Genomic DNA, 27,682 nt, shown 5'->3' with positions numbered 1-27,682 from the left:
TGAAGAAAAAAAAACAAAAAACAGGCAGAGAGAGATAATTGAAAGATGTTGTTCTCACACTAGCGAAGCGCGTGAGCATATGCACACACACACCTTTGTAATTTCTCAACAGGTCCACAGGGGACTCTCTCTCTCTCTCTCTCTCTCTCTCTCTCTCTCTCTCTCTCTCTCTCTCTCTCTCCCCTCTCTCTCTCTCTCTCTGTCTCTCTCCTCTCTCTCTCTCTCTCTCCTCTCTCTCCTCTCGCTCTCTCTCTCTCTGAAAAAACCAAAGCTGTTACATCGCGCGCGCGCGCTCTGTCCCCACTCTCGCGCAACAGAGTGCGGACTGTCGAGAGCTCCGCACCACTTTCCATCTCTTCTCTCCGCACTGCGATTCCGTGAGGTTGACGGCTCTCCTGGCGGACACTAACTACCCAAACACCTGGACAGAACGTCCGTCGGGGGCACGGTAACGTGTTTAGAGGTGCCTCGAGCAGACGACAAATGCTGGAGACCCGAGTCCAGTGCCCCCAGACCCGATGGGGAGGGAGAGACGTAGAGCAGTGATGGGACAGTTTTCGGGAGGATGCTACCTGAGTTTTGGCATCCTCGTGCTTCTCGGTTCGCAAGTCCCCGCCACGTTAGCAAGAGGTAAGCACAGCACAAACACACTCTTTGATGAGCTGAATGTTTTTATCACATGGAGGTGTCTCAGTCTTCGAGAATAAACTCGAGAGAAAAAAAAGACGTTGACGTGTCTGTGTGACAGACTGCTTTTTGTAGCTATGGTTTCAGTGTGTTTGGCTTTTGAAAAGTGATATTACAAGCCGGTGTTAACAGTTTGTGTGCCTGTGTGTGACAGTATCAAAAAAGTAGACATTTCTCAGCTTGCATGTAATTATGACAAGTTTTTATTTGTAATGCGACACGCGCTGGCTGGTGTCTGAGTAATGTGGTTCCTTTTGAGAAGATTGGTGTTTTTAAAGGTTAAAACGGTGTCGAGTTCCGTTAAATGCACTGTGGAAATTGATAATCCGTTTGGCGAGCAGTTTTGCTCACAGAACAGAAGATAGTATTCGCTCTGCTCCGCTGCCCTTTGCAACTGTAATGGAAAGGGAGATCCATATCTTAACCCAAGCAAAGCCCACTGTGCGAGTCATGTTTCACAATTCATTTTTGTGACAAGTTTGACATTTTTAGCTGCTAAAGCCATGTTGCCAGTTGCTAGGGGGTCTCACTAAACGCATGAAGAAGACAATTGCTTGAGGGCTGTGCTCACTTCTGAAACTTGTAGTTGATATTAGTTGCTTTTTGTTTGTTCATTCTAAATGTCATGTTATTAAAAAGCTAGGTGATCCAGTGGGTATACAAGTTGGTCAAAAGGTGGTTCTATAGGGTAATACACACATTGGTGGTGTATTTATCTGATAACAGTTTGTGATGTAAGACTGAGATGTGCTTGTCTAAAAATGTTTCCATTTGGTCAGTGAATAGATTATTATGAAATATTTTCCCTTTCTTCTGCTGAACCTGTCCTGACCTATTGACATCCATTTAGCTCACATGGCAGTGAAACAAAGATGCATTTGCAAGTCAATTAGTTAACTCGCCCTTAAGGTTTTCATTTTTTTACATCCCAAGTTCAGAAATTAGCTTCAACTTTGCAATTTGCATAGCATAAATATTAGATTATGCATACGTATCTTCAGGGCAACTTTGCATGTAGAGATCAAGAGGTTTTTTTTGTCATTTATTTTTTATGTTAGTCTGAAAGGCTTTAAATATAACCTTTTTCAAAACCTTACACTGCACATTGTATTAACTTGAACAGCATTTCCACAGTGGCTACGTTTTCATGTAAAGCATTGCACGATATTTAAAAATGAGTGACCTATGCTGTCAAAAAAAAAAAAAATGAATGCATGAAAGTGAAATGTGCCTGTGCGTGCAAAATGTAGTTTTCATAAGCTGCATAGGTATATGTTATACAGCGGCCTGGTTTTAGAGTGGCGTCTGCGATGGCTCTGTGCCAGGCTGTGAAATAAATATTTATGTTGTGCAATAATATGGATGTCAACAGTCAAACACTTTATGCAGAAATCAAATGAGATGAAATAGAAAAGGCAGACTCCACAAAAAAAACGATGAAATAATGTAAAACATATGGGCAAAGCTAAGTTATGGAGCATGGTTGAAATGTGAATTAAGTTCTCTAGCCACATACACGTATAAACTCCCCTACAGTAGGACATTTATTTCTCAATTAGAAGCCACGTTATAATTCAGTAATCCAAATTTATTCTCCATGTCTTGCAAGGGGAGGACCTTATTACTCACCTGCAAGCATACAATTTAAAGCTAGGCACACTGAGAGAACACAAAGTGACGAGAACACACTTAGCCCAAAGAAGAAACCTGGAATCAGTGCCCACAGGTGGATTCATGGAGGAGAGGGGGCTGATGAAATGTTGAGCATTAATGAACATAACAGATGTTTGCATTGTGATCAGTGAAGCAGAAGTGTTGGCAGTGAAAGGGTGAGCAAGAGCACCACAGCTTGGATATGTATATTTGTATGTAGAGTGTGTCACGTGAGCGTAGCTACACATCAACAAGAATCATCTGTGTGCGGGATTGTGGCTTCGTAGGCGTTTCTCTATGAGTTCCGCTTGTGACTGAATTCATTTCTTTTTGGATGATTCATGTTGGAAAAAAAGAGCTTTTCATGATTTCAAAAAAATGCTCAATTGTCACATTTCAACCGAGGCCAACCTCAAAACAATTTCACATGTCATACATGGAATTTAGTTCAATGGAAAGACGGAGAGCTTGCACAACAATGTCACAAAAGCATAAAGCATGGTCCTAATGTTAGGTAGATTATGGTTGCAACTGGGCATTATGATATTGCCAAAATCATATAAAAATGTCTGTAGTTTTATATTTTCCTATACCGTTTCTATCGCAGTGTCGAAAAACCAGCAGCCGAACTGCAATACGGCATTTTTTACATTATTTGGACGACGCTTTATGTTCCAATCCTTGCATGGTATATTTATTTTGCACTAAAGTTCTTAATAAAATGAGAAAATATTCAGCACTTTTCCATTAGGTATTTAATTCACACAGGAGTATACAAAAACAGTCTCTGTCATGTGGCTAGTCATATAGACTGTTTGTTTGTTTGTTTATTTATTGAATTACTAGAAAACAAGCTATATCGTTTTATATATATATATATATATATATATATCTCTCGATTGACATCAAAAAGTTCGCCACTTTACTCGAACCAAAGTTGAAAACACCTGTTCATGTCTGTCTTCTTTAGTCTGTTGGCTATTTAGGTTTTTTTCCTGGAACACGTCACTTTTGCTCTTACTGCGGCGTCTTGTGTAGACTGTTTACATATTCATGACCATATGTAGGCTACATTTTATGTACTGGTGTTATTGTTGAATACATTGTGAATACATATTTCTAAAATTGTATGATGTTTTTGTTGAGTTATTATTACACAATACTTTTTCTGACCTTTTTGAATCCCCTGACAAATAACCCATATTACAAAAAAAGACTAAAACTAATAAAAACTAAACTAAAACTAAGCATTTTCAAAAACTAAACTAAACTAGCAAACCCGCTTTAAAAACGAATTAAAACTAAACTGAATTTGAAAACAAAAAGTCAAAATGAAATAAAAATAAAAACAAATGAAAAATGCAAAACTATAATAACCTTGGTGGGGGGAGGGGCTTAGGAGACCGTTTTGGGCTTTAGCGGAAAGGGGGGAGGGACTGAGTAGTTGTCGATGTCGTACATTTTTCCAAGTCCTGGATCTTCACAATCCTACCTACGGCACCTTTAAGGCTTAGTGACACAGACAGGTTAGGAACGTTGTAAAGCTCTGAAAGTATGGACATATTGCTGGTTTAAGTCTTTTCAAGGGATTTGTCGACAATAACAAATATTGAATGAATGATGCCAGCCTTATCCTTTTTAAAATGCGATACTAATTGGATAGACTGCTTGATTTGAAACATGAGTTAGGTCCTAATGGACTATATAAGGTTATCGGGGTGAAATCAATCAGTGTGCCCCTGTGCTGACACCGACATGACAACACTTCTAAGTCATGCAAGTGGTCAGCCTGGAGCAAGCCCGCACTCTCTATCCACACGCAGAGCAGATGACAGACGCCCGATTGACCTTAGACCATGGTTCAGTAGGTTAGGTAGGATAACCGCCACTCTAACCTTCATGCAACCAGAATGTCGTGCGTAGTTCTGGGGAAAAACATAAAAGTCTCGACAACACATCAGCACTGTCAGATGCTTGCACAATACACACTTTAATTTACATTTAGGAACACAAATATGCTTTTAATTTAATCAAATTTGACAAGCTCGTAGTGGCCGAGGCTTGGATCTGCAGCCATTGTGCCTCCTGCTGCTAAAAGCGCATTCTTGCTTTAGCATAGCGCAAGTGCAAAAATCTCAAGATAAAAACAGAGAGAGAGAGAAATAAAGGGCAATTGAGTCATCTCTGCTATGTTTTATTTATCCCAAAAATGACTGCCAGACTCTTTCTCAAGCTCCAGCTTTGATTTAACTGACATTTCACATGAGATGAATTTATGAGCACAGATGGGCTGGTGTCCACAGTTGTTTCTATTCTGTTGGAGATCGCATGGTGGTCATATTGCCCAGTTTCACTATTGCATTATTCAAAAGGAACCCATTTCTCCATCCATCTCACCAACCCCCTCTCCCATTGTTTTTCTTCACATTTAGAGGGATCTAAGCTCAACAGCAGCCAAATATTATAATATAATAATAATAGGGAATATTGTCTAAAGCAGAACGCTACAAAATCCAATATGGGGAAATGATTGGGAATGTTTTGCAAAGAAATTTTGCTTGGAAGTTAACACACACATTATACTGACGAAGCGTTATGTGAGTCTGTGTTGGACAGAGCTACAGTAGTAATCAAACAACTATTGTTTTTGTCTATGAGATATTGAGACTTTGGAATCTGGTCAATAGATAAGCTTTTGTTCATGGTATTCCCATGAGAGAGAGGATTGATTGGAACAGAATCCTTTTGGTTGCTCCAATAAAACACAATGCTTTCATTATAAATCTGTTGTCATATTTCTACTTTATTCCATTGTGGTTATGTATTGATTACTAGAGGTCCTTCTCTTCTTTGTTGTATCATAGAATTCTTTCTACTATATTAGATGCAGCTATTTCTGGTACTATATTGTTTAGAGTCAGTACCTCTGCCCCAATTCGGATCCGAGTCTTTTAATATTAGGTAATGTAACAACAAAATATATTTAATGTTGATTAAATATCTATCTGGTACATACAGCTGTAGACTACTAAATTTGGCTCACCTTTTATTTCTTTAATTTTTTTTTTAAAGCTATTTGATCCAAATACTGAAGGTCTGGATTCTAAATTATAATATGGATAATGTGTGACTCCTGAGATTAATTTTAGATTAGCGAATCCCTGTATTTTAAGAGATTGTTGTCAGAACTCAGTCACTCACACCAGTGTACACAAAATAGAATTTTCACAAAGGCACCAGGGCTGCACGATATGAGGAAAATGTGATATGCAATAACGTTGTTGAATATCGCGATAACGATATTACTTGCGATAAATAAACAGATATTGAAGTGTACTCAGTTCTGCATTTCTGCTGCTTTCAGTATTCTGCTAAAATACAACAAATTGCTTGTTGACTTTAAAACGAATAAAAGGAAATACATTTCCAACATTCTCTTATAAAAACAAATTGAACATTGAATTGAATATAAAAGGCACCACTAAAAAAGAATGGCAGTTACATTTCAATGTACAGTTTTCTGATGATATTTTCTTTCAACTAACTCAAAAAAATCTCGGAGTATCTTTCGCGATATGTCGCAGCCTTTCGCGAAGTATATATGATGCGATGATATCGCGGTGATGCTAGAAAAATGATATATTGTGCAGCCCTAAAAGACACATTCTAATTTTCACTGTCGTATGCAGTAAAAGTCCTTACACTGTAGAGCAGCTTTCAGCTTTGCAACACTAGCAGCCCGTGGTGGACAGCGGAGTACAGTGATGAAAGGATTGGCATTTGATCGGGTTTATTTAAGCCGACAGCGATCAATCAGCCTAAAAAATGCCCAGATTGACCTTGATACCAGTTCTTAGAATAAGCTCTAGGCATCTCTAGCATATATCCATAGTTACATACTACATAGAGATTATACTTTCATTATTCAGCATCATTTATACATGTTGCAAGCGTACCGGATGTTTGCATGCATGCACTGTAATGTTGTACTGTGGTATCTGATTGCTAAAACGCTGTGAGAATGACAGGGTGTCGAATGTTGCCATCTCAGTCGCCTCCTGCAGATTTGCCTCTCAGCCTTGTCTCCGCAGCCTTGAAGCTTTATGTTCGATAAGAGCTAGCATTGCTGTCATGCGTTTTCTAATAACGCTGAAAGGGAAGCCTTGGAGATAACTGCCAATCCACAATGCACCATTCAATGCCTCACTGGCTAACTCAAGGGCATTGCCACAAAGGAAAGATTCACACCATACGCCGTTCTATTCAATGCCCTGCTTCCCCCCACACACCTCTCTCTTCCCATCTTCCAGTTTCTACCACACTTTTGTTTCCTTAAAAGCGCTTTTATTTCATAAACACTCTGTTCCCTCATCCTTTCTTGTTGCCCACTCCCCCCTTGCAATTCCTTGCGATGTAATTTAGTTTCGGTGGATTGTTGCTGTGACAAATGTTTTGGTTCTGGTATCATTTCTCACCTCACCACCCGACTGAAGGGGAAAGGGGAGCTGAGCTTGGAGAACGAGGGAGCAGGGTATGGTAGAAGGCAAAAGGAGAGAGAGAGAGAGAGAGAGAGAGAGAGAGAGAGAGAGACGGATATGAGGGTTACAGTGCAGAATACTTAAGTATCTCATGTTATCAGTAACTGCCACAGCAGTTTGTCAGTAACAGCGAGCACCTGTCACTGCTCTCCCTGATGAATTAATTTCAAGAGTAATCAAAAGCAAATGCATATTTAATGACTTTCGGATTAAAGTACGGGTTCGATGTTTGTGTGTTTGGTGTGTGCGCTACAGTGTTTTGACACACAGAAGCGAGCATGTTCATCCACCAGTTTTGGTGGCGAGTGAGAAAATGTGATGAAAGTAAATCAAAAATAACACATTTAGACATCAGCATCAATGTTTTGTTGTTGTTTTTTTATATTGTGTCACTAGGGAGACTTCATAGGCCATAGTACAATATTGACGTGAAACTTCAACACATCAAAGATGAAATGTAAGAAATCCATACTGTAGAGGCGAACATGTGATCGATTTCCTTTGTTAGTGTGCTTCAGAACTAAATAAAGCCCTTTGACCGTATACTTCATGAAACACGTGCTGTCATGGCTGTTTGTGCTGTAGTCATCAACCATGTTAGCATTGACATTGTCCCATCTCTAATGGTTTGAGACCAGTAAGGTGTGGTGATAAATGTTTGAGGACATTGTTTTCATTTGAGATGAACCGTGATCCCATTTCAGTGCAGGTAGTTGCAGGTATTTGGCGTGAAGGTTCAGGGTTTCTTTCTTAGAAAATGTTTTTTTTTTTTAAAATAAAAACACACAAATTCCATTTTTTATTATTTTGGACCATTATTATTAGAGAGCAGAACATAAATAACACTCAAAAAGCTTAAAGACAAAACTTGCTAAACTGGGGACCAACTTCAAAAGTTATTTAGTTAGTTTTAATGCTCACTATTGATTTTACTTGATTTTATTCATTGGGCTTAGATGGTATCCAAAACTGCTTGGGTGCTGTGCCTAAGCCCCATATTGGACAGGAAAAAAACCCTGCCATTTTATGTTCTGGGTAGCTGTTTGGGTTGTTCTATCTAGACCTCATTTTGTAAATCCAAGAGAGGTTTGCTCTCCCTCTCTGTTTTTTAGTATAAAAAAATCTGATGACATCCCAAGCTGCAGAAAAGCACCATGCCTGGCTATATTTCATGCACCCCTGTCTTTCTCAGTGGCTATTTGGTGCTTTTGTGAGTGTCAGAGATGCAGGATGTGGTTTAAGAGTCCCTCTTGGTGTATGAAGTCTACATAATAACTCTCTGTAGTGATGTGTGGCTGTGTGATGTAAAACCAACAAAGCTCTGTCATTCATAAAACAAAGTGGAATCCCATTGGTCTTTGAAGATGCCTCCTATGTTTTTTTCAGAAGAAATGCTCTTTCCTGCAGACACAGGGAAGATTCAGAAGTACTGTCTTTGTAAAGTGCTAACCTAAAAATATATTAAAGTCAAAGTTGAACTTCAAACCACAGGGAACAGACTATTCTCAAGACTTGCATTTTCTTTAATCCAGATTTCATGAGTCTAGAAAATAAAACAAGCATTGAAAGACAAAACTAGCTGCAAATAATTAGTAATTTTTGCTTAGCTAGCAAAATGTTTAAAAAAAAAGAAAAAGAAAAAATCAAATTTAATAAATAAACACAGAGTTTAATGAAGCTGAAATAATTCCATGAGTAACCCTGAATATTAAATGCATGTTAATCAATTACCTCATAATTAAATAACAATTTAATTCATTGTGTCGGAACATATTTAATATTAATTTAGTCTACTGACCATGCACACGGCCACCATCATGTCTAGAATACATGATTTCACCATGCTGTAGACGTTGAATCTGCAGTTTATCCTTGGAGAGAGCTTTGGTAAGAATATTTTAGAGCAACATGCTTCTTGCTGAGCAAAAAGCGTAAACTCCATGGGACAAGGGGGCACACCTTGAGCGGTTTTAAGCCACACTGACTCACTTCACCTTTTCTCTCTAACTCTTTACCTTTGCTGTCTCCTCCTTTATTGTTTTTATTTGGCAGTGAAAGGCAGGATTTATTTGGAGAAAAAAAAAGGGCAGCGTCTTCATAATCACAAGTTCAAAGTTCACTAAACGGTCTGTGCAGCTCATCTCCAAGCTTGCCCGCTGTATTGTCCCCATGGCAGGCCTCCCTCCGCCCCCTGTCTGACCTTTACAGCCTCGATCAGCCAACACTGGTTGGCCATCACTGTGCCACTACAAGCTCTTTTTCCCTCCTGGCCTTCTCAGTAGGGCTGGGACGGTATGGATTTTTTTCTTACCGCGGTTGAAAAGCAAGAAATTACCATGGTAGAGCGGTATACCGCAACCCCCTTACGAGAGTAGCGTAAATTAGAGCGAGAATGGCAGGGTGCCTTAAGTGAGTGACGTCAGTGCTCGTGTGGTCGCGCAAGGAGAGTGAGCGGTAACGGAGAGTAGCGTATGAGTGCCGCTGTGAGGAAAAGAGCGAGGACAAAGAGATAGTAAAGATGATGTAAAATGAGTTAAAAGTGAACAATAAAACGAGCTAGAACTTCTCAAGACACGGTGGCTTTATCTATTGTCAATACTGCCGGTAAAGTGAATGGCGTCACCCCCGAAAAACATTGGCTTAAACCTTACAACATATGTTGCAGCCCGTCTAGCAGCTGAACAGACAGAGAGCACAGAGGGTGACTCGGCAGTCCGCTAACTTGTTGCTCTCTCTACCAATATAAGCCGCTCTGTTTTAGGCTACGAAACGTACATGCAGGCTGAAATTCAACCGTGCCGTTTTATCGGGATACAGCTATAAACGGAAGGAAACTCTGTTAGCTGCTAGGCTAATGTGCAATGGTAAACACCGCAGCTGTAACAGTAATGTGTCTACCTCAGCTGAGAACGGATAAATGTCTTTGCCTTTCCTACCGTAATACACGGATGATAAGTTTTGTTTTTGAATCCATGAAAGACACAATGTCATCAGACACAGACCATTCACATAGAGTCATTAGAATCAATGAATCCATGTCATTGGATCAATGAATCCATGTCATTAGACACAACGTGCACACACGTGCAGGCCAGTGTTTTTTGGGGTGATGGCGGTGACGAGCTCAGACCCGCGGTTGGGGGTCACGTGACCTCGGTAATGCGGTAACCGTCCCAGCCCTACTGCTCAGTGGTTAACTCAGTCAGAACTGTAGAGTTTCTCCTGTCTTTCTAATACTGCAGCCCTTCCTCAACCCTGGCCAGGGTTTTTTAGTCTGCTATCCTTGAACAGAAGTAATAGTCTTACTTCTTGAAGCATGTTCTGCTTTTATTGTTGTCATAGTAGTGAATTGTCACTTCTTCTTTTCATTTCCAGGTATTCTAAATGCTTCTGGAGAGAAAACATTTTCTTGGTTTGCAGCTGCATAACCTCCTGCAGTCTTTGCCTGCTGTTTGGTCACATTTGCTTAATATGAATTTGAATGAGAAACCAAAAAATCTATTTGTGCAACTGATTTACATTTCAATGAGGGAATGAATTAAGCATTTTAAAACAAAATGTGAAAAAATAAGGATATAACAAATATCCCACTTTTATTTACATTCCTACTGAGCTGTGTTGAATTCCTTTCCTTCTGTGTATTGACACTGGTTAATGGCTTGAACAGTTGAATTTAAATGTTCATCCATACATAAGGTAGTGTGTTTTCTTCTGCTCTCTGAGCACCGCTGCAAGGTTATGCATGTGTAACTTTGATGAGGTTCCCCTTCAGCCAAGGACTCCCGTTTGTCATTAAGATAGATAACATCTATTCTGTGCATCAATGTGGCTACATTCATTTAAAGACTACTTTTGTTTCACCTCACAGACAGTACAATCAATAAATAGCCTTGCCTATTTCTGCTTCATTTCATCTTAGCTGGTTTGGACCAACTCAACCTCTGGGCTGAGGATAGACGCTGCTACATCTATCGTTTACTTTTTAATGTCAGAGCGCCTAAATACATTTAGAAAAATTTGAATTAAGATTATTTTGACTCATATTGCAATTGCAATGTGATTGACGATATTGAAGGGAATCGTTATTTTTGCATAATGTTTTTCATTTTCAAAAATGTATTAAAATGATCATGGTGTGATTTCTTTGTGAGGATCTATACCAAACAGTCTGTAGAAAACGATTTGTAGGCCGGGACTTCTTTGCAGTGGCAAAATACTCATTTCAGAATCATATTTTTACCCATATTATGTGTTTAACAAACCCTCCTGCGATTAAGATAGTGTACTCTGGATTAATTGTTCAGCCCTACTGTACATGTGCAATTAAGTTTAAGTTAGGAATTAAATAATTAATGCTGGTGTTATGCTTTCTTTTCATTAAAACATTCTCTCAAGACCCCCCAAACCAACTATGAATTTATCCTAAAAACTGTCTATGTAGCCAGAGAATAAATAGCTTATCTTCTGCTTCCAATCTTTAAAACTCCACTGTCACCCAATCACTATTAAAAACACATTAAAACAGCCATACTCTCACACGGGGTGATATGTTCCTCTATTGCAATCAACATGGGCGTGTAGTTTATTCAGAAAGAACTCCACAACACGCTTGGAGTTGGGCAGACGTCATGCTGGTTCGATATTGAAACGGCAGTGCTTTTGTTTGACAAGCTGAGGGAATAAATGTATTTCCTGTACCAGTTGGTCTGACACGTCGACAGACAAGATGCAGTATATATATATATATATATGTCTTAATGATAATTTAGAGTTTGGTTTAAGAAAGGGTAGGTTTTAAACTGGAAAAAGCTAAAAAGGTGAACATTTTCAAGTGTCATGTCCACATTGAACCTAATAATGCTCCAATAAAGAGCCTGTGTTTTCAATAAACCTTTTTATACTGAGTACTGTAGTTTGCCATAAATTATTTTTGTAAGAACCCCACTTTGTTGTAAAACGTCACTGTAGAAATTAGGGGTGGAACGGTACATGTATTCGTATTGAACCGAAACGGTACGGGCGTCTCGGTTCGGTACATGAATTTACACGGAGAATACACGGTATAAAAATAAATAAAACTTGCGTGCAAATGAATTAATGTAATGTGGAACTACTGTTACATACGCGTTTCTTAGGACACCTTATCTGTAGCCCCGCCTTAGCTCTGAAGCTCCCGAGCTCCGCCTACATGTCAAGTCGGTCCAGTGAGTCCACACGAAGCAAACTAGTCCCTTCCATATACAACCAAACACGGATGTACTGTAGCTGTTTCCCTTCTTCCCTCGACCACAAATGGCTTCCAGGCCGATTTGCTTCGCTGTTTGCTCCGCTGTAAGCTCCGCTTTTACTCCGCCGTTAGCTGTTAGCTCCGCCGTTGAAGTAGCGTGTGAAGCTAACGCCACAATTCGCCAACTGCTCTGTGTAACCGAAGCTGCTCTTTTAACACCCCTGCTCTGTGCATTCACATATGAGAGCAGCGCTTGTCTCCCATATCACACTGCTAGCTGATTGTCTTATTTTGTTTACAAGTTCCAGATGGAGTCTGGAGATGATGTGGGGTAGCCTACTTATTGTTTACTGTTTACATCTTACTTTATAAGCTTCAGGCTGTTGCAGCTAGCTCAGGGGAGAGACTGGATGACACTAGGTGGTACAGCATGAGACATGCACAATAAAAAAAAATTGCCTTCTGCATTTTTGTTATGCTTTTCCCTTCATTGTACCGAACCGTGATGTCTGAACCGAGGTATGAACCGAACCGTGACTTCAGTGTACCATTCCACCCCTAGTAGAAATAGATGTGAACCGTTGTGTATTAGAGGGTAAGATATATATACAATATTTCTGCTGGATAACTCTTGCAACTGTCATCCTGTCGTGGTCTCCAACCGGAGCGTACACATCTTACATCTGACAAGATCCATATTCAATGCACTGAATTGTAGAAGCATCGGAAATTGAAATGTCAGGTTGAAATTACCATGCCTTGAATTAGAATGTGGAAATAGAAAAAACAAGCTATTGTGCCCCAGCATCTCGTGTTGACATTTTTGTGTGCATTGTGTTTACTGACTGTGTCCAATACCTTGATACCAGATTTGGTTAGAGAGAAAAGCCCTGCATTTTCTGCAGAAAACGGTCAAGCTTTTCTTCTGTCGAGTATCATAATTGGACTGCAGCACCGGTCTCATTCTCCTACTCTTAATCAGTTATCCTGAGATCTGTCGAAGTATCCTTCTCCTTTTCCTGTGTATGTGTGTGTGTGTGTGTGTGTGTGTGTGTGTGTTGTATAGCTTTAATCCAAAACAAGGCCTGATAAAATGAGAGGATAAAACCCAATTACCCAGTAGGCAGTCCTGAGTCATTTCCCATTTGTTCCAGCCATTTTCTCCTCTGTCTTCTCCTCTTTATCTCGACTTCTATGGTTTACTCAAAGACCACCCCAGCTGATTGTAATCTGTAGGTGAAAAGAAATGAGATGGAAAAATGTGAAGAAGAAACTGAAGTGATAGAGTGAGCTAATCGATGCCAAGCTGCTTGCACACTGGGATTTTCTTTTCTCTTCTGTACAATCTTCCAGTGTGATTGTGAAGTTTGTGTGCGCCAGGCTTCTGAGGGGACCAATTAAGGAACGGCAGGGCAGGAGCTTGAACTGCTGGCTCTCCTAATGGCCTACAGTCTGCAGTGGTCCTGATCCATATTCAGTCGATAACACATGCCCCCCTGGTCTCAGCCAATGAATGCCAACAATCAAACAAAAAAATGAAAAGTCAGAATGTTAAAAAATATCTTTGTTTTTACTGTCACATTACAGTAAAATTGATGACAGTACACTGATGGCAGAACAAACTTTTTTTTTTATGTATGCCAAGACAGCTAAGTGTAAGACAGACCACAGCAGGATCTTGACCTTTGCAACCCTTTTTTTTTTTTTTAGGTTTAAGTTCCCTGTCTGTGAGTGGATGGGTATGTGTGTTCATTTTTCATTGTCAGGCTTAGTCAGTTTTTTGTCTTTGTTGAATACAGTGTTTGTTGTAGCCCTCACATACTGCAGGAATATACTGCTGACATTCAGCTCCCTCTCTGCTGACCTACAAGGTGTATGATAACCTACAGGAACAGCAGGTTTGTTTTTCAGGGCTAATGGAGAACACTCCCAAGACCGAACATAAAGCAATGATGCCATGACCCATCTCTAAGGGATTCTGTTCACTCCTAGCATTTCCCCTAGATGGGGTACAGTCTATAATGTAATGTGAATGGCTTAAATGTAATCAATAGCCATAGATATCATTTACGAATCTCTTCAAACACGCTAGACTTTGAATTACTAGTCTACGAATGTTGCTTTGGTGCATGTGCTGTACTACAGTATATGTGCAGAATTGGGCTACATTCTGTTGGATGACTGCTAATGAATATTCTTAATAGTTTAATTTCTGTAGTTTCTTCTCAGTGCACCTGCTGCTGATGTACAATGTTTTTTTTATGACTCAGAACTTAAGCACGAGAAGGGCTCAGGGCACTTATTCTTGTTTGCCTTACCACTCTAACTCTGTAAGAAAAGTACAAAAGAGAGGTTATCTTCAATCACAAAAAAACAACTATTGACATGAAAGACATTTATTTTGGCAATTGTTTTGTTGTCACTTGTTGTGTGAGATCATGCCGGTCTTGTGTCACACAGCCTTAAGACTGTGAGAGCAAATGTCCTCAATAGAGGACAATAAAGAATGAATCTGAAATATGAATCTGAGATGGTAATGTTAGTCCAGTGTTAGTCCGTAGGTCTTTCTTTCAACACTTTGGTCCAGAGCAACATATCTCGCAAACTACTGTCCAGTTTGTCGTGAAATTTTGTAAGCACATTTCATGCTCCCCTGAGGATTGGCCATGGCCCTGTCCTTTCAGGACTATGCTGGATTTGCAAGGACTCTTTTTTTCTTTGTATTGATAACTTGGGATTTTACAGGTAGACTTGACATGAAATTCCTTTCTTCAGTTTTAGCCATTTTTCACAAATGTTAGCACACAACATACATGGATGTGCTTTGGCGCTGGGATCAAGCATGGGATCATCATTAGTATACCCATCAAAACTAAATGCTTATCACTGTCTAATCATTTTCCACATTGTCATTGGTCTGCTTCCGCTTCACAAAATATAATATGCTTTAATATATAATACATTTGGAAGCTCTGGTTTCATTGTTCATCTCTTTCACCGTGACGAATATGGGCACATAATTGCACATATTCTACATAACTGGCATGAGAAGCTGTCTACCTTACTCTTATCTACCGATAATTATGACAACCACCACCTTTGTGAGATCCTGCACAAGTCTAAAAGACATGACAGAAATGCACATTTTACAAGGCATCCTTGTTCTTGGTGCTAAAGCAGTGCAGAAAAAAATATAGTTGTGCACAGGCTTTTTTCAATTTATGCCTTTTTTGTGTTAAGGATTGATGCAAGTTAGATTGCTTTGCTAACCGCTGCCACAACAAAATGCTCCATATTGACTGCCACAATACTATTTAGATTCATCTATATAAAAGTGTTTCTGACTGTGTGTAAATGTGATTTGGTAATTCTCTCAAGTGTACTATATGGAGGCCAAGGAATCTCATGTGGTCTAATTGTGGGTGCAGGTGCTATTGATTTGTCTGCATCTGTTCGTTATGGCCTTTCCATCCTATATCCTCACCAATTCCTCTCAATTTATGTCTCTTTCCTGTCTACCTTCATTCATCTCTTCAAAGTTGTTTTAAATGTATGAATAGCTTTAACTGAATGCTTTGTATCTGCTACAGAACAATGTTTATCACCGTCGAACAAATTTAAGATGCAGCAAATATTAGTGTTTAACAGGCATGTGTGCACCTGTGCAATGTTTATTTTCTAAATCAGCAAGTTTTTGCAGTGTGTATATATAGTACAAAGTGCACATCCATTTGCCAAGTGGACACCAGACTCTTTGTTTACCATCATTCTAGATGTCCTGATATCTATCTCTTCTAGTTATTTGTCTTGTTTGTTTGTCTGTTTCTGTCAATTCTGTCTGTTTTTCCCTTCATAATCCACCACTTGTGACATTTTATTGCTTACCTACTTTACATTGGCGCATCAGCGCTGTATTTTATTATGTGTTTTTTATTATGTGCTCCACATGATTAAAGTGGTAATGGCCTGAGACGGTGGCTTGTTTTAGCAGGAGTAGGGATGTAACGATTACCAGTGTAACGTTAAACCACGGTAAAAATGTTGACGGTAACAATTACCGTTTTCATTTAAAATATCCTTATTATCGCGGTGGATTACCACGGTGTGGAAACCCTGTTTAATCCTTCCCAACTTCATCCGAGGCTCCTGAAGTTGCCGCGCAGGCGCACTGCGCTCAGACAGGAGAAGGGGACAGAATGTAGCAGCTATTCTCTTAATACATCCATGCTGTTAACGGACTTTTTTCTTTATCATTCCCAATCCTTTCCCGTTTTCGGTCTTGTTGAAGTGATGTGTAGCCCAGAACGTAAGTTAAAACTATTCTGTAGCTTGGTAAGCTGTCATGAGTTTTACTGCCTCGTTATCTTCAATAAGTGTTCTGCTACGATGTGGAAGTTTAGCCCGTGTTACGACGTGACATGACATTTAGAGAGTGAGAAAGAGAGAGAGAGAGAGAATCGCCTTGATAATATTGCTGTTGCTGTGTCTCTTATTGCATAGCTGATGTGCAGATTGTTTAATATTACTTGCATAGCCACGTGTTGATATTCAGGTTGTGTTAGGGTAATTTGCTAGCAACGTGCAATCACCAGTAAACAGACTAGCCTGTGGAGCAACATGCTTAACTATTCACAGTGTATTACACAGTTTGCTCCGTTATGGATATGTGCGCTGTAATAGATGTGGCTTATTCTCACTTTGTGTTACTGAGCAATATGTTCCATTTATGTTAATTATTACAGAGAAATGAATGCAATTCTTAGTATTGTTTCTTGTTATATGCTGGTGGCTATAATATTTAGTTTTGGTAAATAATGTTCATAGTAAGTCAGATGCTTATTAATGTGCATTATTATTTGCTTATATTTCAGAACCACATCCAACTTCACATGTAACGTCAAATACAACTTCATAGTTAACTTCATGTTGTAAATAAATCTTCCTGGATCTCAAAGTCAGACATCTCTGGTTCAAGTTCTACCCCCTACAGCCAGCCAGTGTTTCAGCAGCCAGTTTTCAGTCGTTTTTACAAGCCTATTGCCTATATTTTTGTAATATAATAAACACTGTTAGACTTTTTGAAACTATGTCAACCTGTGTAGGCCTATCAGTGCTTTCTGAACATATTGAACACACTTTTAAAAATACTGCGATAATACCGAAACCGTGATCATTTTGGTCACTATAACCGTGAGGTAACATTTTCATACCCTTACATCCCTAAGCAGGAGGCCTGGTGTATGGGTGTCCTGTGGCGCACTGTTTTAATTCTCTACTTTTTTACAAAGTTTAAAACCATTGCGTTAAGCAGAAAATTAAAGACATGCTGCACAATATTCTTGTTAAAAAAATATACTGTAACAGAATTGTGTGTATCTGGCTATTGTATGTGTGTACATCCTTCTCTCTTGTTACTTGATCCTGTCTGTATAGGAAGACTGGCATCCATAAATGAGTTTGGAATCCACAACTTTTCATACCTGAACTTCAAAATAGGTTGTGCTTAGTTAAGGCAAATAAATATTGTATTACTTATGCTTTTGCTACTGAGAGAGCACAGTCATTATTCTCCCGAATTAGGTCCCTAGTCAGGAAGACATAAACATAAACGTAGTTTGTTTTAGGCATTTGTACAAATAACCAGTGCTCCCATTTTCTAGTAAGGACAGGCTCCAAAGAATAGATCTCAGATTAGTTATTCCAAGACACATTGTGTCCTTCTTTTGGGTTCAGATTGGAGCGCATTGATATCATGTGGATGTGCTTATAATTGTCAACTATCATTCAATACAACTAGAAATGTAGCTGCCTTGTTAAAATTTGTTTTTTTCTCTCATGTCCTGAAACATGGACTGTTCTCAAAACCATTTTGTCTTTTGTGAAGACAGATTTTTCAGGTTAAACTGTCATACTATAGCCCACTATTGTATATTTATTTGTGCATTGTAATCCTTACGCCATGAATACAGGCAGAACTGTCTAACAAGCTCAGCACACTGAAATGAGAATAAGCCCAAAACCATGAGAACAGGCTGTGTGTTTGTGTGGTCAGCACTGCTAATCACCTGCACAACTACTGTAAGATTTATATCTGTAGAACACTCCAATAAGCCTTTGAAAAACCACTTTATCCCAAAATTACATAACAAACCAGCGTAAAAAAAACGTTAATTAAGATGGAAGGCGCTAAACGTAAACGATGAGATTAGTTTGGTTAAGGTAATGGCTGACTTACAACAGCAACAGTGTTAAGGCCGCTGAGCCAATCTGACAACGAGGAAGCTGTGGCGGCAGGCGGTTCATCACTAGGCCAGTCGGGTAGTTCACAGAAGTGCAAAACTCCCTGAAGGTCTGCACTGGGCAGGTATGGTATTAAAAGGGCTTAAACGACAACACAGAAAACAAACACCCAAAGAAATACAGAGCAAGAGAGAGATCATCATCATCATCATGTTACTGTGAAGAGACTAAGGTGTACAGATCCAGAGCCCTTGTGTTGTGTTGTGCATGCTGGCTTACTCCCATGGTTTATTGGCACAACTAAATAGAACAGAGCCATCATTAATGTTATCATTTACACCTGTGCTTTTCGTGCATGATGGGACAGAACGCCGCAAGGAATGTCTATTCAAAGCCACATTTTCAACGGTTGAACAGCTTTGCACAAAGCTGAAGTTAACTCAAATAAGCATATCCCTTATTTATTTAGTCTTTATTTATTTGTTCATTTATTCATTCATTATTTGAGTTTCTCTGGCAATACATATGAGCAGCTTGTTAGTTGTGAGTTTTGTGCATCTTTTTACAAGACTGACCAAATGCTAAAATGCAGTTAGACATTACACGTGGGGAGACACAATGTGATTGGCTGTATGAAAATGTGAATCCTCTGAGTGAAGATGGCTTTGTAGTAAAAGTCCTGGGGCCCGTTTCAGGAAGGAGGTTTAACAAACTCTGAGTCTAACCCTGAACTCTGAGTTGATTTACCCTGAGATGGGAAACTCAGAGTTTTCGGTTCCAGAACAGCTGATTTGAGTCGGTTCAATCAACTCGGAGTAGGTTGACTCAGAGTTAAGCACGGGCACCACCACAATAAAAAGGCAGCATGAATGGAGCCATGATACTACGATTCACCATGGCAACAACCGCAAACAAATCGGTCGGCATACTTTATCCCTCTGGAACTGGAACCACTCATGCGCACATACAGCGAGTTTGAACATATATTTTGTTAAAAAAAGCAACACGGCTGCTGCTGCAAAATAGCGAAAATTAGTGTGGGAGAAAATTGCTGCTCGAGTCAATGCGTAAGCTCTAATATAGTGTATTCATTTCATATTTAATCACAGGTAACCTATAATATTACTGGTGAAAACTGGAATGGTGAAAACCTGACGTTATTCATTTTATAACGTCGGCCCTGGAGGTAACGAGTCTCCCCTGGTTTTCTGATCACGGTCGGAAACGAAGCAAGCAGGAAAGGTTAACACATTGAACATTTTAACAGCTTATTAACGCGCGCCGTGCCCCGTGTGTGCTGATGCGCTCATCTGTTGACATTTCCGAATGCCTTCCTACAGTTGCTTAATAAAAGCGGCCTTTCCACACAAAAAACGTAGTCGGGCCGGGTTCGGACAGAAAAATTTGGCCCGATCCGGACTCTAATGTAAAAGCATGTCCACTATGGGTGACGTTAATGATATGAGGACGGATAAGGTATCTATATATCTGATCAACTGAAGAAAAACGATACCTACCTCAAATAGGTAGTTATCTGGAAATGAAAATACATCTAGTCGGGCCTCAATATTATTTCTTTAACTCTCTGTGAAGTAATACAGCTTTTTCATCAGTGGTATCATCGACAAAATCTGCCTGACATAGTTAATAAACCAACACGTTTTGTTATTCATGCAGATGACAACACGAAAAATTACTAAAACTAAAATGCGCCTGATACAGACTGACTGAATGAATCAGGAAATGAAAGAGAGCTGTGTCAGAGGGAGGAGACTGAGAGAAACTCAAGGTTTATTGAAGAAAACCTGCTCCCGACCAGGTTAGGTTCACAGCCTCAGTTACCATAGTAACTGACTCTGAGGTTAAGTTGTCTCTCTTTCTGAAACGGGCTGGAGTTACCCCTCTCTCTCAGGTTTGATTAACCTCCCTTTCTGAAACAGAAAACCCAGAATACCCCTCATCTCAGGGTTAACAAACTCAGAGTTTTCACTAAACCTGCTTTCTGAAACGGACCCCAGGCATTGTGCTGTATCGCTTGCTCCTCTTTATTACTTGTGCACTTAACCTTGATGGCTCGCAAAGAACCACTAATGATTGCACAATACAGCAGCACTGTAGTTGCTATGTGGCTTGTTACAATAGAGAAAAACAAGACATGGAAGTATTCGTTTTGATAATTTGTACTGTAGGAAATTACAGAATGAAAATCGAATAAAAACTCAACACAATTCAGATGTTTTGTTCCCCTCCACTCACATGTGTTTTGCTTTTTGTAGCTACAGTTGGATGTTTGACCTTCTCTGTGCAGAATAATGTACGTGCAGAGTTTGACACTAGAAGGCTGTTTTCCCATTAATCCGCTGAAAGGGAACGTTTCTCTGTGGGGTTCAATGTGCAAATATGATTTGGAAACTTGAAGCCTCAGTGCACATACAATTAAAATGAAAATTCTAGATGTTTCAATTAGAGATGTTCCGATAACTCCGATACTGCCTAAAACGCTGGTATCGGGAAGTACTGGAGTTAATGCACCCATCCGATACCACGTAATAAAGCCCTAAAGAAAATCTACGTTAAAGTAGTTTATTTATGTTCTTTTTCCGTTATAACTGACTGTCAAACTGGAGAATAAAAGAAACTTCTGGGGCATTCATTGTTCATGTTTGTTCATGTTTCACAAAGAGTTAAACCTGAGCCAGACTGACAACAAAGATAGAAACATCACATCTATACAGGGATAGTAGTATACAGTTGTTAAAACATAATAAAATATATGACACACTGGTATTGGATCAGTACTCGGTATCGGCCGATACGCAAGTTCAGCTATCAGAATCGGTATCGGGAAGCAAAAAATGGTATCGGACCATCTCTAATTTCAATGAGTTAGGAGTAGATGTTGTGATATGATTTTTGTCAAATTTAGAAGTATTTTTTGTATCTCTGAAACATGTCTATTAGGGCATTAAGAACTGTAATGGCTGTTTGCTTTACTTCAAAGCTGGGTATGTAATGTCAAGCCTGTGAAAAAAACTGTGTTTGGTCTCATCCCACTATGGTCACCCATGAAGAAGAGCTGTAAGCTATCAAGTGCATCATAAAAATGTAACTGAAACAGACTTGACAAGAACACAGCATATTGTGAACACAATTAAATGTATGATAACATATTTACTGTTGTATATATATATATTTTTTTTTTTAAACAACTACAAACACATTTATCACATCAAGTCATCAGGACGATAAAATGGTAAACAACACATTGCTATTTTATTTAGCACTGACGAATTATGTACCACCTCATAAATTAGAGACGACTTGCCTGGAACGTCCTCGTTCTCTCGGCAGCTTACGCAGATGTTAAGGACAGGTGGCTGTAAGGGATGTGAAGCTGCAAACTTGTTGTCATCCCTCATACCAGGCTGAGGGCGAGAGCTGCTGGCGAGTCAAACAGCAAAGCTAATTTCTTATGTCATTTTCTCCAGCTTTGAACTATAGCAAACATGGTGGATCATTCTGTTTCTGGACCAACTGCATCTTTCCTCATTTCACCTCCTCAATTGAGGACAGTGCTTTGCTCATGCATTATGAGGATGACATTGATTACAAGCAGCACAGAGCAGAGGCAAGGCAGTCATTAGGCATTCTTTTTCATCATTGGCCACACCTCCTTTGGCACAGTTTGTGCTTTGACATTTTTTTCTTCTTTTTTTTCAGCAATCGGGGAGCTACTAACACATGAAACAAAATGCTTTGTCATACTCTCGTATTGTAGTTTCCACCTTCTCTCGGTGGACTGAGAGCAGGTCATCAAATAACTGCAATTCACATTGACTGCTTCACAATCTTTTGAGAAAGCTGTTTCACTTGTACTTTTATATTCATGTCCCTGTAATATCAAAGTTACTGCACATCACCTGTTAATTAAAGGGAAAGCATCTTTATATAACGTGAATCCTGCCTCCATTGGTCCTTGGAGTTTCCAAGCTGCTTCACCAAAGGGGCATTTAGGTCTTCTTTTATTTATATAGATGGCCTCGGTCTTGTGACCCAGTCAAGAGAACAGCCTATGTTCCAGTTTGCCTAATTGTAGCAGCATTTTAAAGAGTTTAGAAGTCAAGTTATCCAAGCTGTGGGACAGACAGACCCCAGCGATTTTGGTTCTTAGCAAATGGTAAAGAGAGAACCACTGAGCACATTCATTTGTGTTTTGGTTCCAGGTTTTGTATTTAGGACAATGGAAATGTATCTTATTGGCACAAGGTGAAACACACACCGTCTACTGTTGTTCCTACTAACACCCCTGGCCTGCCCTCCCTTGTGGGTTTATACACTCAGCCATATGGTCAACAATAATGATATACTGTACTTACCCCTGCCCCTGTTTCAGTTCTTTTTTAGGGCATTCCTGCAAGGAAAAAAATGCTGATGGGATGACATCTTATTCAGTCCAATATTGTGATACTCATCTTCAAGTGGCAAAAAGGAAGAAGGAATCATGCAGACACCCTTTTTACAGGCAATTTAGTAAGAAAATGACAACTCGTTACATGCCTTCAGTCAGCCTAGTAGGCAGAGAACAGGCAAACAGGATACAGGAAGCTATAGTAGCAATAGCTAATAGGAACCTAAGGAGACGAGGAACAGGTGTGCAAGCAGGTGGCTGAATCTGAAGACTGTCAGGGTGGGAAAACAGAACAGGGGCGACAAGTGGGCAGGTGAAGAATGACAGAGTCCTGGGGGAAAGGGTGGCAGTTCATGCATCAACATGACACTGACTCCCTCTGAATGGGACACACTAATGTGCACACCTCTGTCTAAAGAGAATGTGACTCAGCTTATCCAAAGCAGACTGTCAGTGGATGAAGGGGACAATAACCTTACTTACCTAATATGATTGCATATTGCCTTTGTACTTCATCCAAAATTTGACATGTTTGTGCACTTGCAACACATTTCATACTAGGGCTGAACGATTTTTGAAAATAATCTAATTGCAATTTTTTTCAAAAATATTGCGATTCAATATATTCAATATTATTTTTTAAGCTCTTTGTCTTCTGTATTATTCAACAAAGACAAGCAATAAATCATTGTATAGTATGAACAATACAAGCTTAGATAGATTAAACAAACTGTTCGTTCCTGGAGGCCAGGCCTGTATGTGATGATGAAATTAGGTGATGCATGAATTTATATGAATGACATCTTTTATTTAACTACTTCGGTCACAGTAGTATATTGAGCACTGACCAAGCCTGGTGTAAACATTCATATGAAAGTCAGAAACAAATCACACAAACTAAAGTGCAGATTGCAGAAATATAAAAACAAATATGTGGCTTTACCACACTTAGTAGTATTTACATTTAATTATCATTTACTGTAATAAACATATGTAAATATGTGGATTGCACTTTTTAAACACTGTCTTTGAACGTTACTAGACAGTTAAATAAAAAAATATAGTATATACAGTATATACAACGGTGTATTTTTTTTTACAGCGCACACAGAGGAGCTGCCTCCAGCCCCTCCCTCCCCTCATGAAGTTGCGTGCCGCGTGCATGACAGCATCAACATTGCACTCACACTCAGAGACAGAGAGGCTATCGTTACGTTAGTAGTAGCATGCTGCTGCTGGTGTTCTTGTCGTGGGATTAACTGTACTAATAAAACCGTTGAAACAACGCAGCCACGCTGCTGTGAAAGCTCCCCGAACGTTATTTATCAGAGTCTGGTTGTTACCCCTCCCCGTGGCAGTCTCCTCCACTCCATATCTTTATAACGGAGCTAGCTAACTGGAGCTAACCGCTAATCGGAGCTAATCGTTGCTAACCGAGCCTTCAGTTCTGCGTGCCTGTATCCATTAACTGCATGTATGGACTTGAGCCCGAATAAAACCCTTCATTTTATTAAAATGGTTTTAAAAGTTTTAAACTACAACTCAGAGTTGTTTGAATGACAGAAATATGCTCAAGGTACGACGTAGCATTAGCGTGCTAAGTTGATTTGCTCTTGCGAGTCACATGACCAAATCGCAGCCTTTGCGATTAGGAAATTGCGTCTTAACATATCGCTATATTATCGCAAATGCATTTAATCATTCAGCCCTATTTCATACAGACCAGGACATTTAGAAAATAAACATAATTTAATGGTTCTTCCATGGCATAAGAAGCACACAAGAGTATTTATGATTAATACCTATTCCTTAAATAGAAAAAACAGAGGCCCAGATTGCTCAGCTGGTCTTTTAATATACCTGCATCCCAAAACTGCATAGTTGATAAATGGTCTTTGATTCAATTTCATACTAGAATTACGTTTAAATTCCATTTCTAGTTTAATATAGGAACTATACTTTTATTTCTGTTTTGAACAGAGTAAAGGATGTTCACACGTCCAGAAGAAATTTCAAAACATGCAAATGCTGAGGCTTTTATGATATGATTATGAGACTGTGCCTCAGTGTTCACGTTCTTTTGTGCATATTCTGTCGGATCTAGTCCTGTTATATCAGATATAATTTTCCAGACATACAGTATATGAATTTTAAATTCACAGAAATGCATGAAAGCTTTGATCCCCCTGCTCTTTTTTTCTTCTCCCTCCTGCTCCTCAGCAGGTAGCGGAGCATTAACCTTTTGCCAGTGTTTCTAAAATGAGGGCTGGGGCGGTGGGATTCGGTTACCCTTACAGTACATTCCCAATCTCCAATGTCTCTGCATCTTGCCACTGTGAATCTCCTCATTCACGCGAAAATGAGGGCTCCGTAAAGGTGGCTGGCTTTGATCAAGATGGCTCTCTCTCTAGTAGCATTCGATGGCCAACACATAAGTGCAAAAGGCTTTGAGCACACCGGAGAAAAAGAAACCTGAATGAAGTGTGAAATAACAGCTATCAGGGATTTCAAACGAAGGCCTGCTGTTTGAAACAAAGGCCTGCTGTTTGTGTTCTTGGACCTTAAACTCTGAGAATTGCATTTCAGATGGTTTAATTAAAGGAGAATTCCGGCCAATTTTTACGTTAATCTTGAAGTACTTTCGATAGAAAAAACCCCGACCCGAATTAGTGCAGGTAACACGGAGAAGCTGCAGCTACGTACTACAAGCGTCCCCTGAGCTAAAACGGCAGTGGTCGGGGCAAGTTTTAGAGTGCCTTTGTGCCTCTGAACAGACACAAAATGCAATTAATATGTCTGTGCCACATGAACAGGGACCTTACGAGTCAACGAGATGCGTTTTCAACTCAGACATTGTTTAAATTCACCTACCCTGGTCCCTGTCTCAATCCTGCCGGTAGCTAGCTTGCCCTGCTAGCTGATAGCCGTTAGCCGCTAGCTGCCGTCCGGTGAGTGTATTCAGACAGGCTTCTGTGATAATCATCCTGTGGTGTGGCTATGTCCTCCAGAGGACAGTTCATGTCACGTCTTGAAGTGTATTCCCCCCTAAAATAAACAGTACTGCGGTAGTAGGTAGTAGCTGTTAGCTGCTAGCTGCCCTCCGGTGAGTGTGTACAGCCAGATAGCCGTTAGCTGCTAGCTGCCGTCCTGTGAGTGTATTCAGCCAGGCTTTTGTGATAATCATCCCAATAATAATCCACGGAGCGGCGGTGGTGTGGCTATGTCCTCCATTTACTGAAGGCTAGCTTTAGCTTGCGTTTGGAGCAGCAAGTTCATCTGCCTGTTTCCCCTCTGTCTGTCTCGTTCTTTCCAACTCTTGTGAGGCTAGTTCTTCGTCTGTATACTCGGGTTCGAATAAATAAGGACGACCATCAAACTCAAAAGGCTCTTCCGTGTGTGTGGTATATCTGCTATATTCTCCATAGTTACGTTACTCCAAGCTTCTTCCCTTATAAACAACTCAAATCTTCACTCTTCACACACTACGCTCCAATCTGCACACTACTGTTTACCTTTTCCTGCTACAACAGAATTCCCAGGAGACAGCACGATGCTACAGCTAAGCTTCAGTAACGCTATTACTGTGCAAGCCACAGACATCGTTTATCCCGTTTCCATGTAGTTACATTGTTATATGGTCATAACCACTACAGTGCTCAATTACCTATTTTGAGGGGAAAATAATCTAAACCTTTTGCTGCGAAGGCATGCTCTGTCCTATGCAAGACATCCACCAGACCACCGGGCGCTCCGTGGATTTTTATTGGGATGATTATCACAGAAGCCTGTTTGAATACACTCACCGGACGGCAGCTAGCAGCTAACGGCTATCTGGCTGTACACACTCACCGGAGGTCAGCTAGCAGCTAACAGCTACTACCGCAGTACTGTTTATTTTAGGGGGGAATACACTTCAGGACGTGACATGAACTGTCCTCTGGAGGACATAGCCACACCACCGCCGCTCCGTGGATTTTTATTGGGATGATTATCACAGAAGCCTGTCTGAATACACTCACCGGACGGCAGCTAGCAGCTAACGGCTATCAGCTAGCAGGGCAAGCTAGCTACCGGCAGGATCGAGACCGGGACCAGGGTAGGTGAATTTAAACAATGTCTGAGATGAAAACGCTTCTTGTTGACACGTAAGGGCCCTTCATGTGGCACAGACATATTAATTGCATTTTGTGTCTGTTAAGAAGTACAAAGGCACTCTAAAACTTGCCCCGACCACTGCCGTTTTAGCTCAGGGGACGCTTGTAGTACGTAGCTGCAGCTTCTCCGTGTTACCTGCACTAATTCGGGTCGGGGTTTTTTCTGTCGAAAGTACTCGCGTAGCTATAGCGATCAAGATTAACGTACAAATTGGCCGGAATTCTCCTTTAAGTAAAGGAAATTAAGTTCCTATCAGGCTGATTCTAGACTGTAGACTAACTAAGGCTTCTGAATATTTTAATTACATTGATCCAGGTGTTATGGTCAGCTCTCTCTCCGCCCTGCTTTGGATGTCTTTTTCCTGTGTGTCTGTGTTTTTTTGTGTTTTGTCTGTGTTTTTCGTTTGGAGTGCTGGAGGCGTGGTCTGGAGGAAAGTAGGTCAAGGGGCGTGGTCGCTTCTACCATGCACTGCCGATCTTCACAGCTGCAGCTAATCATCCAGATTCAACCCAGCAGTATTTAAACCCGGGCTGATCATCCCCTCAGCGCCAGTTCGTTAACTACAACCCATGTGGTAACTTGTCTCCAAGTCCCAGAAGAGTTCTAGTTTTGCCTTTGTTGTCTGTGCTTAAACTTACCCTGTGTCTCTCTCTAGTTCCCGCTCAGACCTGCTGCTTTCTCCGGTGTGTCTCCATGCTCCCAGCCTCACCGTCCAGCCTCAGTCTCCACTTTGGGAAAACCACCAGTGTACTCATCTCTGCCTGTCTCCCTCAT

General features: G+C 40.2%; 1 protein-coding gene across 1 annotated transcript in view; it reads left to right on the top strand.

Moving 5' to 3' along the window:
* Nucleotides 1-270: 270 nt before the first annotated feature.
* Nucleotides 271-27,682, top strand: part of LOC144531837 (netrin receptor UNC5D-like) — a 196,697-nt gene continuing 169,285 nt past the window's right edge. Inside the window, exon 1 of the mRNA XM_078272153.1 lies at nt 271-630. Within this exon, the coding sequence (XP_078128279.1) occupies nt 519-630 (112 nt within the window). The 5' untranslated portion in view covers nt 271-518. The remainder of the gene's footprint in view (nt 631-27,682) is intronic.

The sequence above is a fragment of the Sander vitreus genome, chromosome 16 (assembly GCF_031162955.1).
Source record: "Sander vitreus isolate 19-12246 chromosome 16, sanVit1, whole genome shotgun sequence".
NCBI classification, from domain to species: domain Eukaryota; kingdom Metazoa; phylum Chordata; class Actinopteri; order Perciformes; family Percidae; genus Sander; species Sander vitreus.
This window is presented reverse-complemented; position numbering and strand designations above follow the sequence as displayed.